Source organism: Arvicola amphibius, chromosome 6 (assembly GCF_903992535.2).
Source record: "Arvicola amphibius chromosome 6, mArvAmp1.2, whole genome shotgun sequence".
NCBI classification, from domain to species: domain Eukaryota; kingdom Metazoa; phylum Chordata; class Mammalia; order Rodentia; family Cricetidae; genus Arvicola; species Arvicola amphibius.
This window is the reverse complement of record NC_052052.2, coordinates 129,236,418-129,253,514: the sequence shown is the minus strand read 5'-3', so window position 1 is coordinate 129,253,514 and position 17,097 is coordinate 129,236,418. Positions and strand designations below refer to the sequence as shown.

At 39.7% G+C, this 17,097-nt stretch overlaps 1 protein-coding gene across 1 annotated transcript in view; it reads left to right on the top strand.

Annotated features, from left to right (window-relative positions):
• The window catches only part of Cdkal1 (CDK5 regulatory subunit associated protein 1 like 1), a 511,294-nt gene that overhangs the window by 1,744 nt on the left and 492,453 nt on the right, over positions 1–17,097 (top strand). The window contains 2 exon segments of the mRNA XM_038335499.1: positions 2,703–2,875; positions 5,779–5,891. Coding sequence (XP_038191427.1) covers positions 2,706–2,875; positions 5,779–5,891 — 283 coding nt within the window. The 5' untranslated portion in view covers positions 2,703–2,705.

Here is a 17,097-nt window from a genome sequence, read left to right as displayed (position 1 = left end):
TAGTTTCAATTTTGATTTGTTTTTGAGGACAGCCTTGAACTCCTCATCCTCCTGCCTCTTCTTCCCAAGTGCTGGGACTACAGGAATGTGCCACTGTGCCTGACTCACACATTTTAATTGTGATGAAATCTAACCTGTTGCTTTCTTTTATTGCTTGTGCTTTTGGTGTCATAACTAAGAAACCAGTGTCTAATGTTGGCAAGATTTATACTTGAGTGAGTTATAAGAGTTTCGTAGTATTAGGTCTCCTAAATTTAAGTCTGTAGCCCTGTTTGAGTTGATTTTTGAGTATGATGTGAGATGGGGCTGCAGCTCCATTTCTTTGTTTGGCTATCTAGTTGTTCTAATATCATTTGTTGAAAAGACTGTTCTTTCTCTCATTGAATTGTTCTTATACTTATGTGAAAAATTATTTGATTAAAAAAGCCTCCAAAATAATTTGATTCAGTAATATCTATTCCTTCTTGTCAGTCTTTATGAAATAGTAACTCTAGAACAATGACTAACAAAATTATTTAGAGGGTTTGTTGAGCCTGGCTTCACTCAGAATAACTGATTCAGCATGACTGTGTTGAAGGCATAGACTTCATTTCGTTCAGGTCCACCCGACGCTATTGCTGCTGTTGGAAATCTCACTGTGGAAAGTGCTAATGCGGCACTTTGGGTTGTGTTCTTGGCTGATCATAGGAGAGAATTGCTGGGAGTTTAATCTATTGATGCTCAGGTTCCGTTCCTAAGTTCAGCTGGCCTGGGGTTTTGTTGTTGGTCATTTTCTGTCTTCCTTCTTTCGTTTGTTCCTCTCCCCATTGAACCCATCTTGTTGGTAGTAATTTCCAGAAGCTCCTCGGGGATTCAGAATGAGCTACTGAAAATTCATGGTTATGGGTATGGGAATTATGAGAAGTTCCTGACAGATTCACTACTCTACCATAGTCTGTCCTTTCTGTCTTTATCCATCTATGAAACTTGACTTCTTGTCACTTCTTTGAGAAGAGTTTTTAAGAGATCTTTGTCTTATGTAACTATTACCTTTTCCCTCTAAAATTCATTTCAGTGGTACCTAAATATTTTTGAGAATTTAAGTCTTTTTTTTTTAATCTACCAGTTTGATGTAAAAACTTTAGCTTGTTCATAGAGATAAATGAGATTGTGAAACTGATTATGATATACACTCAGACTTGAGAATGTCTATATTATATTACATTGACTTGACTCCTTAAAGTCAAATTCTAGTGATTGAGTTGCTATATGAAAGATGTGAATATTGCATAGCTTGAGATGTATTGGCAGTGGTTCCGCAGAAAACTGTACTAGCTGTGCCATGCTTTTAGGGAGCCACAAGGATTTGGCTAGTCTAACTTCTCATCAAGATAATGGTAGGTAACTTATTGTTTGAGTACTTATTGTTTGTGTAGTTGAGATTTGATCCTGTTTTTATTGACATTTTCTTAAATGAATCTTCAGTTTTTTGGGATGTTTACTTCTCAGTATTATACTAGACTCATGATTTTAGCATCTGTATTTGTCAGGCATATTCTTTTTCCTGTGTGTCTTTATTTGGTTTTGATATTAGAGTAATACTTTATAGGCGTTTACCAATACTAGTTTTGACTGGCATAGCTGTCTAGTGAGTCGTATACACACACACACACACACACGTATATACATACAAATATATATATATAAAAATTAATGTAAAAATAAATTTTTGTGAATAGATGTTTTGCCTGTCTATATGTTCACCAGAAGTGTGTCTTGTGCAGAAGGAGGTCAGAAAAAGTTGTCAGATTCCCCGAACTAGAGTTATGTTTGTTGTGAGCCTCTATGTGGGTGCTGGGAACTGAACCTGGGACCTTTTCCAAAGCAACAAATTCTCTTATCTGCTGCACCGTCTCTCCAGCCCCACCAATCAATCTTACAGGCAGGCAGATGAATTTCTTTAGAAGGTGGTGCGGGACAATAGTCTATATTCTGTCAATTATATTTTAAATAAATGCTGATTGGCCGGTAGCCAGGCAGGAAGTATAGGCGGGAAAACCAGACAGGAAGTAGAGGTGGGGCAATGAGAACAGGAGTATTTTGGGAAAAAGGAAGCCCATTCTTCTGCAATCCTGTCCAGACACCCAAGAAGCAGGATGTGACCTGCCCTGCTGAAAAAGGTACTGAGCCATGTGGCTAACATATACTAGAATAATGGGCTAATATAAGTTATAAGAGCTAATATGAAGCCTGAGCTAGTGGGCCAATCAGTTATAACTTATGTAGACTCTCTGTGTGATTTTCTTTGGGGCTTACCGGCTGTGGGAACTGGGTAGGACAGAAACCCCAACAAGCAGGCCCTCATGTTATAATACGGCCCCACTTTAGGTTTCCTCATAGCACTGAAGGCCTTGGTGATCATTGACCTCAGCAGCAGTGGCGGAGGGGAGTTGTTTTGCTTTCAGTTTCTTTCTCTTGAAAAGACCCTGTCCTACTTTTTCTTCCATGGTATTAGTTCTGACAGTTACAGTTCAATCATGGGATGGTCCACTGTCAGCAGAATTTGCATGGTTGCTTCTTTGGGTTTATCCTCCTACATTTTCTGTGAACTTAGGCTTTAAAGAGTTGGTTTAGATTCAAGGTTGGTGAGAATTGGGTACCAGCACAATGTTAGGCAGATGTTCTTAAACCTGAGCTATTTGTAACTTTTTTATGTGGTACAGAAGATGCCTTCTGCATCCTGTGATGCTCTCCTGGATGACATAGAAGACATCATGTCACAGGAAGATCCCAAGCCACAAGACAGACATTTCTCAAGAAAGCACGTGTTTCCTAAAGTACGAAGGCGGAATACCCAAAAACATTTGGAAGAGGAGCCCAGGCCACCAAGTGATAGGTAAGTGTTCTCAGAATTACCTCTGTGTCCATCCAGGGAAGAGACCGGCACAGCTGGCCTACAACATACGTGGAGTAGCTCCAGTTTTAGGATATTTGTATTTATAGAAGGAAACATAGGTTTAAAAAGTTGAGTGGTTTCACACCTGGTAAGAAATAGGTTAAAAAGGAAGAAATACCCAGGGAATGGAGAGTGGATCTAGGAGGAGTTAGGAGGATGAACATGACCTAAATATATTTTAGGAATTTTCCAAGAATTAATTAAAAACAAAACAAAAGTTCAGATTATATGCTCTTTGAAGGAATGGGCTAGGACACTAGGAGTCATTTGATTTGACTATAGTCGGTTTAAGTCTTCTGTAATTGCAGATTTAAACTTTTATTGAGATTTGTGATTCTTATGCTACAGTGGTGTTTTGGACATGTGATTTTTCTTAGCATATTAGTGAATACTCAGGAATCGTACAAAGGCACTGGGCACAAAAAAATTATTGTCCTTTTTACACTATTGTGGTGGGAAACAGTCACATAGTTGTATGGTTAGAATTAGCTCATAATTGTTTATCTGGTAAGTGTGGAAGGTTTAATGATTACTTTGTTTAGATTATTGAGCTTTTCAAGCCTGTGCATTTAGAATGTGCTTGTGTTTTAGTTAAGTTAGTCACATTTATCTCAATCATGTCTGTTGTCATTTCTGTTTACTTATAAATTATTAGGGCAATCTAAGGGAGAATCTTTTTTTTCCTTCCTAAATTGTTTAGAAACCTGTGAATGCAGTAACTTTAATCATGGAGTTTTCAGTTTTGATTATTTTTAATCTGTAAATTTTAATGGATAAAGATTTCAACTAGTGTTTAAGAGTCTGAATCAGCAGGTCATCAGACTTTTATTTTTTACTTACATATTTTTTGTATTGTATGTGTGTGTATATGATCATGAGAGTGTGCAGGTGCCTGTGTGTGTGTGTGTGTGTGTGTGTGTGCATGTTTGTGTGTATTGTATGCATTCATGTGTATTGTGTGTGTGTACATACTTATGTTACAGGTCACATCAGGTGTCTTCCTTGTTTGCTTCCACCTTATTTCTTGAGACAGGGACCCTCACTGGAGTTGGAGCTATTGATTTGGCTAGGCTGGGCTGGCCATTGTGCTCCAGTGATTCTCCTGTGTTCTCCCCCAACAACTACTGGGCTTACAAATGCCTGCTGTTTGGCCTGACTTTTTTCTGGGTGCTGGGAGGCCAAACTCAGGTCCTCATCTTTGCAGGGCAGCATGTTAATGCCTTCACCATCTCTGCAGCCTTTACCTCTTCTCTGGGTGTTATTGCTGCCACTGCTATTTTCTGTGCTGTCATTTATGCATTAATGATCTTTACATCAGTAAGTATGGTTAGTAGGAATTAAATCTACAATCTAGAGAAAAACTGTTTTTGAGGCAAGATCTCTTGTAGCTTGGTTCATTGATGGCCCTGAACTTTATGTCCTCCTTCTTTTCTTTCCTGATGCAGGGATTACAGGTGTGTGCCACCTGGCATGAAAGGGCATTCTTTATTTGTATTTAGAATTATTTAAAGTTGCATTTTATTTATTTATCATGTGTGAGTGTGTACGAATACATGGCCGAAGCATGTGAGTGAGGGTCAGAGGTCAACTTGGAGTTAGTTTTCTTTCTCTAATGTGTATCTGGGATCAAATTTAGGTCATCAGGCCTGGAGCAGATACCTTTACTTGTTGAATCTTCTTCTGGGTCCAAAAGGATGTTATTTATTTTTAATTAAAAAATTGTTTTTTTATTTACCATTTTATTTTTCCCCTTTTATTTAAAATTTTTTCTTTACATAATATATTATGATTATGGTTTCTCCTCCTTCTATTCCTCCCAGTTCTTCCCCAACTCCCTTCCCATCTGTCTATCATTAGAAAACAAACAGGCTTCTAGGATGATAAAATAAAATGTAGTAAGATAAAACAAAAAGATGCTGATCTATGAGCACAACAGAATGTCATTAGTAGTCATTTTATTGCTACTTTTTTTTTTAGTAGAACAGTAGTATTGGTTTTATAGATAGGTCCCTGGCCTATCTATTCCCTGGTTCTTGGCCACCTGAGCAGTGTAGGGGACGGGTTTGACTCATGGAGTGGGCCATAAATCCAAGCAGATATTAGTTGGTTTCTCTCACAAACCTTGTGCCCCTGTTGCACTAGTGCATCTTGTATGCAGTCACCATTGTAGACTGAAGTTTGTAGTTGCGTTAGTGTTTGGATTTTTCTTTAGTAGCATGCAGAGTACCTCCCAGGACGTGAGCACTAGTCAGTAGGGTGCAGGCAGGGTAAGCACCAGCTCTGCTTCTCCATGATCAGTGAGTTGTGTAGGTGAGTTCAGCAATGGGGCCTTACTATAGACTTGTGGAGAGCAATCTATAGTACTCTAGTCTGGGCAGCTAACAGCCTGGTCATCACTGAACGAGAAAATGCCTTACAGCCAGATCTTACGGAGGCGTTTCTTCAGTTGAGGTTCCCTTCTTTCAGACGACTCTAGCTGTGTCAAGTTGACAAAAGACTAGTCAGTACAGAGTGTGCCCGAGAGTGCCATGGTGAACCTGTGAGGTCAGAGAGCAACTCCGTAGGGGAGTTCTCTCTTTCCGCTTTCACCTTGTTTCCAGGGATCAAGCTCTAGTTGCCAGGCTTGTGCAGCAACACCTTTATTTGCGGAGCCAACTCACTGTCCTTTGATTTTAGAGTTTTGTTGTAACAGCAGATTTTAAATTAAATTGATGCATTTTGTATCTAGCTTATAAATTGATTCTAGTGTGTTTTTTGTGTAATGTGCCCTGAAGTCATCTAGTGGCTTTTATTTTAAAAATCATGTAAAGATACTTACTTTGTTTTAATTGATTACTTAACAGCACTATTCCAGGCATACAGAAAATTTGGATTCGAACATGGGGCTGCTCACATAATAATTCAGATGGAGAATACATGGCTGGACAGCTGGCTGCCTATGGCTATAAAATTACAGGTAATGAGACTGGTCCATAATGTATTTTATTGATTAAATTTCAGAGTTGCAGATTTTGGAGACAGGTAGTCTAGCCCCAACAATTTAATGATATTTTAGAGTAACTTAATGATTTGAAGGTAGGACTCTAATAGCTACTATATATTATTAGATAAGCTGGTTATCATATTTTTACCTTTCATTTTTGTTTGTTTACTTAATATTACATTTTATTTTGTGTGTGTATATGTGTGTGCACATGTGTGCACACACATGTGCACTGGTACACATCTGGAGGTCAGAGGACGGTTGCAGGAGGGGATTCCATCTCTTTTCCTGTGTGCCACTCTATATGATGTCAGGCATGATGACAGGTGCCCTTATCCACTGAGCCATCTCACCTGCCCTGTATTATATTTTAAAGTAACCTTAAAATCTTTTGTATTTTGAAATGAAAAGCTATAGAAAGTTCACATAAGTCCTTTACCCAGCCTCTGATATGAACACGATACACAATACTTTAATTTGTAAGCTAGAATATTATCACCTTTGTGATACTGCTGTCTAAACTGTGTATCTGGCTTGACTTGTTCAGCTTTTCCCTATTTTTCCTGTTTCTGTTTTGGGGTCTGTTCCAGGGCCCACTTTGCATCTAATTGTTAAGTTGTGTTAGTATTCGAGTATTTGTGGCAGTTCTTTCTGGCTTTGTATTTCTGAAGAGACTGGTGGTTTGTCAGATCACACTGTCTTAGTTCTTTTCTGTTGTGATAAAACATCCTGACTAAGGCACCTTGTGAAGGAGTTTATTTGGACTAATGGTTCCAGTGAATTAGATGGAACACCGGGTGGTAGCAGGTGGCTAGAACCATTCCAACACTGGCCACAGCCTAATCTCTTATGTCCTAATCTCCAATGGAAAATGGCCTCACTCCATTCCTGGGCCTAGTTCCAGAGCCTACGTGGCTTGCTGAAGCTTGGATATTCCACTCTCCTACGCTTGCCCAAACTTATGTAAGTAGGAACCATAACAGTGTCCTTGGTGAGGTTGGGAACCTTCAAAGTCTTCAACTGGAGCCTCCCCTTGTTTGCATGCTTCTTGTGAAGGGGTCCAGATTCCAATGACAGGTGGGGCTTTGAGCCATCACATATGAACTTGGAACACCTCTGGATTTTAGACGTCTTTAGGAGTTTTCTCCTGTGGTGGAATATCTTTATGGGTCCCTCACAACCAATTACTTACCAGCAAAGACTGGATTAGAAGTAACCATGATCAAGGCAACTTATAAAAGAGTGTTTAATTGAGCTTATTCTTCCAGAGGGTTAAAGTCCCTAATGGTGGAGCAAAGGCACGGCAGTAGCAGCATTGGGAGCTCTTGTCTCAAATGCAGGAGGTTGAGAGAGCATACTGGGGAGGGTGGGATGCTTTGGAAATCTCAAGCCTGTTCCCAGTTAAAAATGCATTTTCATAATTAACTACTTTATATTTGATATTAAGTCTTAGTATAATTTAGCTTGAGCTTGCTTAATATGTTCTGATGGTGTGTGTAGTTTGATAAGAAGGCAGCCTTTCAGGAAATTATAAAACGTTAAGTACCGACTTCTGCGGTGATAGTAAATATCCACTGTATTTTAATTTACAGTTTAATCCATTGGCAGTTTGAATATGGTCCAGTGAAAGTAGTCTCTATATAACATAACAGTCCTATATGTTTAAATACGAATCTTCACTTTTTGAGCATGGTGGTCTTGTAATTCCAGCTCTTGGGAGGCAGAGGTAGTAGGGTCGCCTGAGTTCAAGGTCAGCCTGGTCTATTATAGCAGTATATTCAGGCCACCTGGGTCTAGTTGGTAAGACTTTATTACAAAACAAGACTAAACAAAACAGTTTACTCTTTAGAATACAGATTTAATTTGAATTTCTTTAAAAAATTACACCTATTTATTTTGTGTGTATGCATTCTAGGACACTCACGCAGAGGCCAGAGGAAAGTTTCTGGTATCAGCTCTCTCTGCACAATGTGGAAACTGGAGCTGGAGCTCAGGTTCTCTGCCTCAGTGTGGTCTCCTCTACCCACCGAGCCTTCATTTTCATTTCTTTTTTTTAATATTTATTTATTTATTATGTATACAATATTCTGTTTGTGTATATGCCTGTAGGCCAGAAGAGGGCACCAGACCCCATTACAGATGGTTGTGAGCCACCATGTGGTTGCTGGGAATTGAACTCAGGACCTTTGGAAGAGCAGGCAATGCTCTTAACCTCTGAGCCATCTCTCCAGCCCTCATTTTCATTTCTTATTTGGGAATATTTTAAAAAGGAAAACTAAAAATTATTTGAAAATGAAATTTATTTTCTTAATAATGTAGTATAGTACTGATATACTTGTGTTAATTCCATGTGTTTGCATCTTATACACTGCTCCTTGTCTTCACGTCAGCATGACTTGAATGCTGTAGACTGTACGTACAATCACTTACTGTCTCAAAATCACGTAGAAATGTGGATTGAATGCCTCCGTTCCAGGAACACATTCTGGGAGATTTCTATAGGCTGAGCTTTTCCCCTGGTAAGGTTCTGGTTATTGTTTCTGAATTACTTCTTTTGGAGATCTTGCTAAATTATTTTCAGTGTCTTCATTTATAGTAAGTCGTCCAGTTTTCACACGTGGAGTCTTAGAAGCAAGTGACCTGATATGCCAAGCACAGCTGCTTTAGTTAACAATAGGCATCTTATCTTTTTCCCTTCCTTACTCTATGGCCCAGACTGGCCTTAAACCCTCAGATACTCCTTTCTGAGGGAGTACTGGGGTTTTAGATGGGTGTGTTTCTGTTTGTCTTAATTGGTTCTGGGAACACATTTAAAATACTTGCTTAAAAAGTACATCCAAGGATCACATTACTAATTAGAAGATTATTTTAAAAAATCCTAAAGTGAAATTTTTGTGTTTGAATTGAGGTTGACTGAAGTAATACCTGTTACACAAAGTTACGTAAAATCAGTGGCAATAGCAAATGCTGCCTGCTTGCTTATCTCAGTCTCCTTCGCCTGCTTGTGATGATGTCACTCTACACGAAACATATCAAGCTTACCTATATAATAAATTATATTAAGATGCAGAGTAAGCTGGGTGTGGTGATGCATGCCTTTAATCCCACCGCTCCTAAGAGGGGAATTTTTGTAAATGTTGTAAAAAAAGGTAGAGGCTGGTGAATCTTTGTGAGTTCTAGGCCAGTCTGATATAAATAGCGAGTTCCAGCACAGTCAGTGCTATGTGGAGAAACTTTCTCACAAATAAGCAAGCAAACAACTCCTAAGGGAAAAAAATAACAGAGAATAGATTGATTGTATGAAAATTTGTAAACACAGTTGACTTTAACTACTCTGATATGCCGTGGAATGAAACATGTGACATATGTTCCTTCTGGTTAGGCTAGCTCTAAGTGTCGGGGCTTTTACACACGTTTCTTAGGAAGGGGCGATGAACTGCTGGAAAGCTCAGTGTATGAAGATATTTCCGTGTGATTAAGATGAATGAACTGGCACGAGGCTGCTGTTGCTTTAGCATAAGATTGAGACTGGAGAAGGAAGACAAAGAAGCATGGAGACACTAGCAGAAGGAAACCCCCTCGCTCGTGTGCAGTAGAGCCCACACTGAGATTATTCAGGCAGATCTGCACAGCCTTATGTCTTTGCCTCATGCTGTGGTCTCTTGGAGTCAGTGTTTTAACAGCCAGTCAGTATGGAAATCTACTATTAATAGTAGCTTTTGCTAGAGTAGTTTTTGTTGTCTAAAATTAAAAAAAAATGCCCTCCAGGAGTCTTTATGTGTGACCCTCATGAGAAGGTTTTCACTTTAGAGAGGGAGAGAGAAACAGGGCCGTTGGTGCACTGGCATGCATTTCACTGCAGAGTTAAAGCTGCAGGTCTCTTACTGTGGTTAGCTTGTCAACTAAGAGCTGCTTGGCCAATTTCTACCTTCTTAATTAAAAGTAGAGTTCACAGAAACACGAAGAAAAGTTTTGGTTCTTGAATCCTTGATTTGTTGATGAAATTCAGTGGAATCCTGTTGTGGTGGTGTGTGCTCCTCATCCTAGCACTTGGGAGGCAGAGGCAGGTAGATCTCTATTTAATTGAGGCCAGCCAGAGCTACACAGCAATATCCTGTTTCAAAAATAACCCAGAACAATAACAATAATAGAAATTCAATGTAAAAATACTATTACCTTTTCTTTGTGCAGGTCACTAGCTAACTTTTCTTAGCTTTCTCTTTTCACTACTCATTATTTACATTTATAGTGTAGTGCAGTTTATAAAATCTTCATTTTTCTGATGCTAATCTTACATAGTTTATAACCAATAACTTTATTAATCTAAGCTTTAAAAATACTTAAAATATCCTGGCTTTAGATTTCTGACTTTGTTAGACTGTATACACTAGTGATGAGTTTTTTTTTTTTTTTTTTTTTTGAGATAGGGTTTTGCTGTAGCTTTGGATCCTGTCCTGGAACTAACCTTTGTAGATCAGGCTGGCCTCGAACTCACAGAGATCTGCCTGCTTCTGCCTCTCGAGTGCTGGGATTAAAGGTGTGCACCACCACCGCCCGGCAGTGATGAATATTTTTAATGAAGTATTCAGTTATGTGTTGAGTAGTATATTTAACAAAAACCGTTTGCTCAAGGTTCTTTGCAGAGATTTTTCTGTAGCTAGAGGTAATGCCTTGAGAAGCTTAGAAGTCTATCTGGAATGAGAGTGCAAATGATTTACATTATGATTGTGAGCAGACAGTCTGTAAAGCTAGGGGTGACCATCACTTTATTGTTAGAGTTGGGTCTTAGCATTTTTCTAAGGCTCAGACATTAGCCATAGGAATGGTTCTCGAATGAGAAGCATAGGTGTTCATGCATTAAGATAGGAACTGTATGGAACCAGAGAGATAGCTTAGCCGTTAGGAGCACTTGCTACTTTTGTAGAAAACCCAGGTCAGTTTCCAGTACCCACATGGTGCTTCACAACTGTCTGTAACTCTAGTTCTGGAGAATCTGATGCCCTTTTCTGGCCTCCAGCAGCACTGCATGTACACGGTGCATATATTCAGGCAAAACACCCATACATATAAAATAAAATGAATAAAATATAAATATCCACTTTAGGGGGCTGGAGCGATGGGCCATAGGTTAAGTGCTCTTACTGTTCTTGCAGAGAACTTGAATTCATTTCATATTACCAACATGGGTGGTTCACCCATAGTTTATATAGTTTCAGGGGATCCAGTATCCTCTTCTTACCTCTGCTGCCAGTATAGTGCATAGACCTACCTATGAACAAAACACATAAAATAAATAAGTCTTAAAAACTATTTCTATAACTTGCCAATAATCCACTTTCCTCTCTGATGACTGGAAATTACCAACCACATCTTAGGTTATTTTCATGGACTGATACTATTACTCAGAAGCGTCTGTTTTGCTGGCCATGTTTTGCCACTGCTAAGGTAGAAAGTTGAAGGTCTTATTCAAAGCTGTCTTTGTGTGATCCTGCTGCAGCACGGGGCAGTAGAAGTGGTCAGCCATGTAGGAGGTGTCCCAGATGACGGAAGGGCAACAGCTGTGGCAAGATGGCTGTGGCCACTACACTGAGCTGTTTCTTTAGCTGTCTCCGGCACTCGACCGTGAAGGGTGGAAATAGCCCTTGATTTTCCCAGACAACACAAACGAAACAGGTAACAATATTGAGATTTGGGGTCAGGGGCGAGAGAGAGACAGAGACAGAGAGACAAAGGCGGGGAGTTTGGAGATACCTAAATGTAAAAGGAGACCCCTCGTACATGGTGTTGCAGTGTGTGTGATCAACAGTGGGTTGAAGACGTCAGCGCAGGCTCCCTTTGTCTTACAGGTGAAAGGGATGAGGGAATCACATACTTGGATTCCTGGAATCATTACTCTGAGTCAGGAAACATGGTGTGGGCTAAGCAGGCCTTGAGTCAGGGGCATTTGGATTTAAAGAGGTAGATGGAAAGGGGAACGGAGTCAGAAATGTGTTGGTTTAGGTTGCAGAATATGAACAGTATCATAGAAGATCAGAATACATTGCCCTGTATTTTGTTTGGAAAGTGATTTTTTTCTTGTGTTAACTGAAAATAGACTTTTAAAAATACTATGCATTGCGATTATGGTCTCCCCTCTCCCAGCTCCTCCCCAGATCCTCCTCACTTCCCCACTCATCCAATTTCCTACCTTTTCTCTCAGTAGTATACAAGCAGGCATCTAAAAAATAATAATAAAATAAAACTAAGTAAAGCAAAAATAAAGAAATCAAAGAAAAGAGAGCCAAAGAAAAAGCCCAAGAAACACAAAGATGCAGAGACACACGCATTCACATACACAGAAATCCCATAAAAACACAAAATGGGAAATCACAATTATATATGCAAGGAACTGTAAGGTTAAAAAAAAAGCCCCGAAAAAATATTATATACAGTCAGCCTCCATAAATGCCATTGAATATGATTTGTGTTGGCCATCTACTGCTGGATATGGGGCCTGGCCTTAAGAGTAGTTTGTATACCTAGCAAGTCTCCATTGGATCAAACTGAGTTTTCCTGTGTGAGCAGTTATCAGTAGGAGATAGCTTCTGGGCTGTGGATTTGAGCTTGTGTCTACTCTGCTGTCAGTGCTGCGACTCCATTGTCTTAGACCTGTGCAGACCGTGTGCGTGTTGTCACAGTGTCTGAGTTCACATGTGCATCTTACTGTGTCTAAAGGTCTTTTTTCCTTGATATTTTCCATCCCCTCTGACTCTTACAATCTTTCTGCCTCTTGTGCAGAGTTCCCTGATCCCTGAGGGGAGGGAATTGATGGAGACACCACATTTAGGATTGAGTGTTTCAAGGTCTCTCACTATCTGTCTGTACATTGTCCAGGTTTGTGGATCTCTATTTAGTCTCATCTACTGCAAGAGAATGCTTCTCTGATGGTGGCTGAGCAAGACACTGATCTATGGGGATAGCAGAATGTCATTAAGAGTCATTTTATTGTTATGTTCCTTTGGTTTTCTCCTAGGTCCCTGGCCTATGTAGTCTCAACTTCTTGGCCACAAGAGCAGTATCAGGGATGGGTTCCATCTCATGGAGTGGGCCTTAAATCCAATTAGATATTAGGTGGTTTGACATACAAGCCTTGTGCCACGATTGCACTAACACATCTTGCATGTAGGTCACCACTGTAGCTCAAAGAGTTTGTAGCTGGGTTGGTGTTTACCTTTCTCCTTTGGTAGTGTGCAGAGTTCCTTCCAGTACCATGACTATTTAGTCACTGGGGAGAAAGCTCTATGTAGGCACCAGCTGTACTTTTCCACATTCAGTGAGTTGTGTAGTTGTTGTCTTCAGGGATAGGGCCTTAGCATCAGTTTGTGGATAGTAATCAATAGCTTGGGTTGTTTGGGGGTTCCCAAGGGGTCCCTTTGGCCAACAACTTGGTTAGATGTAAACCACAGAAGTGAAAAATTGCAGTGAACAGATTTAACGTCCTAAATAAGACTAAAGACTTTAGTGAAAGTCAGTATACGAGAGAGAGAGAGAGAGAGAGAGAGAGAGAGAGAGAGAGAGAGAGAGAGAGAGAGAGAGAGAGAGAATATGTATGTTAATAATGACTCTATCATTTGGAAGGGTGTGGACCAATGTAGTTGAAAAACTATTTATATAGTAGGGTCCTACAGCGCTGCAATTGAAAGGCCATTTATACATATAATTAATTCCTAGAGGCTGTGCACAGCATAGCTCTCTGTGACCTCAGGGATCAGTGTGTCTTGGAGAAGGGTTTGTAGAGACAACGCTGTGGTAAAGGCACTGAACAGTGCCAGTGGACACACCTTACATATAACTTACGCTAGATTTGACTATAAATTCTAGCTATAAGATCTTGCAAGAAAGTTGTGTTTATTTTAAGGAGTCCAGGATAAGTGAGAAATGAAAAAAATAAGTTCTTACAAGGAGTTATGGTTTATATTATAAAAACAATGAGGGTTCTCTATTCACAGTTTTGTAATCTGTGATGTCTATGTTAAGTATTTGGTTGAAATTTTGTAGTTCTTGTGTTGAGATAACTCACTCACTTGGTACAGTGCTTGTGCACGAGGAACCAAAATTCAGCCCTATAATCTGCTTAAAATACAGAAAACAAAATCAACTCCCCCCCCCCCCAAAAAAAAAAACATTCAGTGAGGTGCTATGCTTTTGTATCCCTATCCCTGGGGAGGCATCCTCAGGCCACCCAGCCTTTCCTACCTGGTGAATTTTAGGCTAGTGAGAGACTTTTTCCAGAAGGTGGACAGCACTAAGTAAACCACACCCAACATTGTCTTCTTGCGTCTATGTGCATGCTTGCACGTTTGCATGTGTGTCTATGCACACTTGTGTTTGCATACACATTCATACATGCACATACCCCTACACAAATGCTTTGTAGTACCTTATTGGGCTATATTTATGTTTAGAAGGATGTTTAAGTATAAAGCGGTACACAATGGTATGGTATAAAGTGGAGTACATGATGAATTTTTGTGGCTTCTTTGAAATGACTGGGAGCACAGACTTAGGTTGTGCTTGGATTTGAACTTATGCCTTCCAGAGTGCTAGGTTGACATTTCTCACAGAGCTACATCCTCAGCTATTTTTGTGATTTCTTTCTTAGTTTTTGTTTCTTCTTCATACAAGTTTGCACTTTCATTTTTCAGAGAGCACAGAAACATTTAATTTCTTCTATTTATTTTTTGTCTTACTGACTCAGAAATTTCTCCATGTTTGTCTTCTTATGAAACACCCAAACTACCCGTGTTTGAACTAACAGCATGCTTAGTGGCACTGATTTTGTCCTATATTTTGTTATTTGTACAAATTAAATAGTGTAGCTCTTTTCCTCTTTATACTCTAAACAATATTTTCCTTATGTTTAAATAACCTTGAATGACTGATAAGAATCTTCTCTCTGTTTTAAAGGAGTAGTGAAATGTAGTTCACGGTGTGAATTCCCAAGTGCTTGGTTCTGTGTCTTCATGAGCAGAAGAAGCTCATCTTATGTCCAAAATGAATGCTCAGTAACGGTTGACACTCACAGGCTAGTGAAATCATTTTGATAGACTGACGACCTGTTTTCCCAATTTCCCCACTATTAAAATTGTGGTAACTGTCACATTCTCCTGTTTCTCTTTATGAACCTGAAGATTGTTCTTCATCTGGTTAACCTTTGGCCTGGCCATTGAGGTTCTTTGAACTTCAGCTTTATGTAGCACGTGACTAGAATAGCCAGCCCATGGAGTGATCGCAGTGCTGTGTCAGGAGACCCAGTCCTTAAAAAATTTCTGGCCTTCTTCTACACTGTGTTCTTCATGCGGTATTTTAGAGTTTTTTTTTTTTGAGACAAATAAATACATATCCATACAATTTCAGAAAGCTAATACCCATTTAATATTTTAACCACTCAGATTATGCTTGGAGGTTTTCTCCACTAGTTTTGTGGAATAATTTATTTAGAAATAGCCTGTGTTTAAATTGTAGTTTTCCTGCATAAGAAAATAAGTAGAGGAGAAATTACCATGAAACCTTCACTTAAAAACATACTTAGAAATTTTAACTTTTTACATTGCCTTCTTTAATTTTAGGACTAAGAACTTCAGGAACGTCCACTAGCTCTTTTTGGCTTCAGATTTAAGAGGATTTGCATTACAGATGTGTTTTTAGCTCTTGAGCAGCAGATGGCAGTATTGCATCGTGTGCTCACTTAGTGATGTTATGACCCCTGAACATGAATTTCATGCTACAAATGATCATCTAATAAAATGATTAGAAGTCATTAAGTTACCTAACATTTAATTTTTCTCTGCTTTTTTATATTTTTGACAGTATTTATATAAGAACTTGGCAAATTGACCTTTTCAGAGGCTGTGTGAGCTCATGTTAATGTGAGATGCAGTGTGCAGGAGATCAGATGTGTGATAATCCGGAGATGGGCTGAGATCCTTTACTGGTCTTGGTTGCTCTCACTGCTTGTCCTAGAGTCTGGTTGTGTGATGGGGGAATTCAGCCAATCTGATGCTGGATAAGGCGTGTGTCCCCCCCCCCCCCCCGGCCCACAAATAGCCTATAAAACACCCATGTGCGTTTGTTTCCTCCTCTTTGTTTTCCTGCGCTCCTAAATCGCTGGAACCCTGGTTTTATAAATTCCCTTCTTCCCTTTATTAAAGCTAAATATTTTATATTAGCACTAATCTGGTTAATTCTAACTGCCGATCGATCACACACCTTACAGTTGTGGTCATCGTCTGTAGAAATATATAAAGGTAGGATTTTTTAATCTGAGAAAAATGCTTGTTACCTTATTACTCCATTACTTTCACACTTGCACAGATCCCTTGGGGCCCTCATTATTCCTCAGACCCGCTTATGTGCTACAGCAGTCAGGCCTAAGAAACGGGAAGCAGAATGAGCTAAACGTCACCCTTTTCATTCCCTCACTCCCTCACAACCCATCGACATGGGGTTGATGGCTGATTTACGAGGCTCAGAAGTTTGGTACATGTTTATATACATTCTTTTGTGTGATCGTGTTTACGACAACTGAAGGGCTTTTCTTGGATGGAATTGTGCCTCGGCATCCTCTTCACGCACTGTGGCGCCCTGCTCTCTAAGCCACAGTTCCGTGGCACTGCTGCCGTTCAGCTTCTTTGTGCTTTGCTGAAACATTGACTCTTGCACTGGTCCCACCTGAGGGTGATTTACCCAGTTTTCCTTTGAAATCTTTCTATCTTACACAGTGTGGACATTTCAAAGACACCGTAGTTCAGTGAGTCAGAGCACCAGTTCCTAGCTCTGAACACTGTCATACTGTAAAACCTGGTGCTACCTTCCAGTAGCCTAATAGCTGAACAAATCTGTGTCAGTGTCCTTGGTAGGATTACTAGAATATTCTCTCTCTCTCTCTCTCTCTCTCTCTCTCTCTCTCTCTTGAGGCAGAGTCTCACTGTATAGCCCAGGATTGCTTGAAATGCATTATGTAGGCCAGGCTAGCCCTAAACTTATGGTGATCCTCCTGCTTTAGTCTCCCAAGTGCTGGGATTAGAAGTGAGCCTCTGTCTCTGGTTGAGTAGGGTTAAATGAATGTCTGTGTGTGTTTGGATTAATAGCACAGGGTACCACTCACAAAACAGGAATATTTTTAATGTACATTGTATAT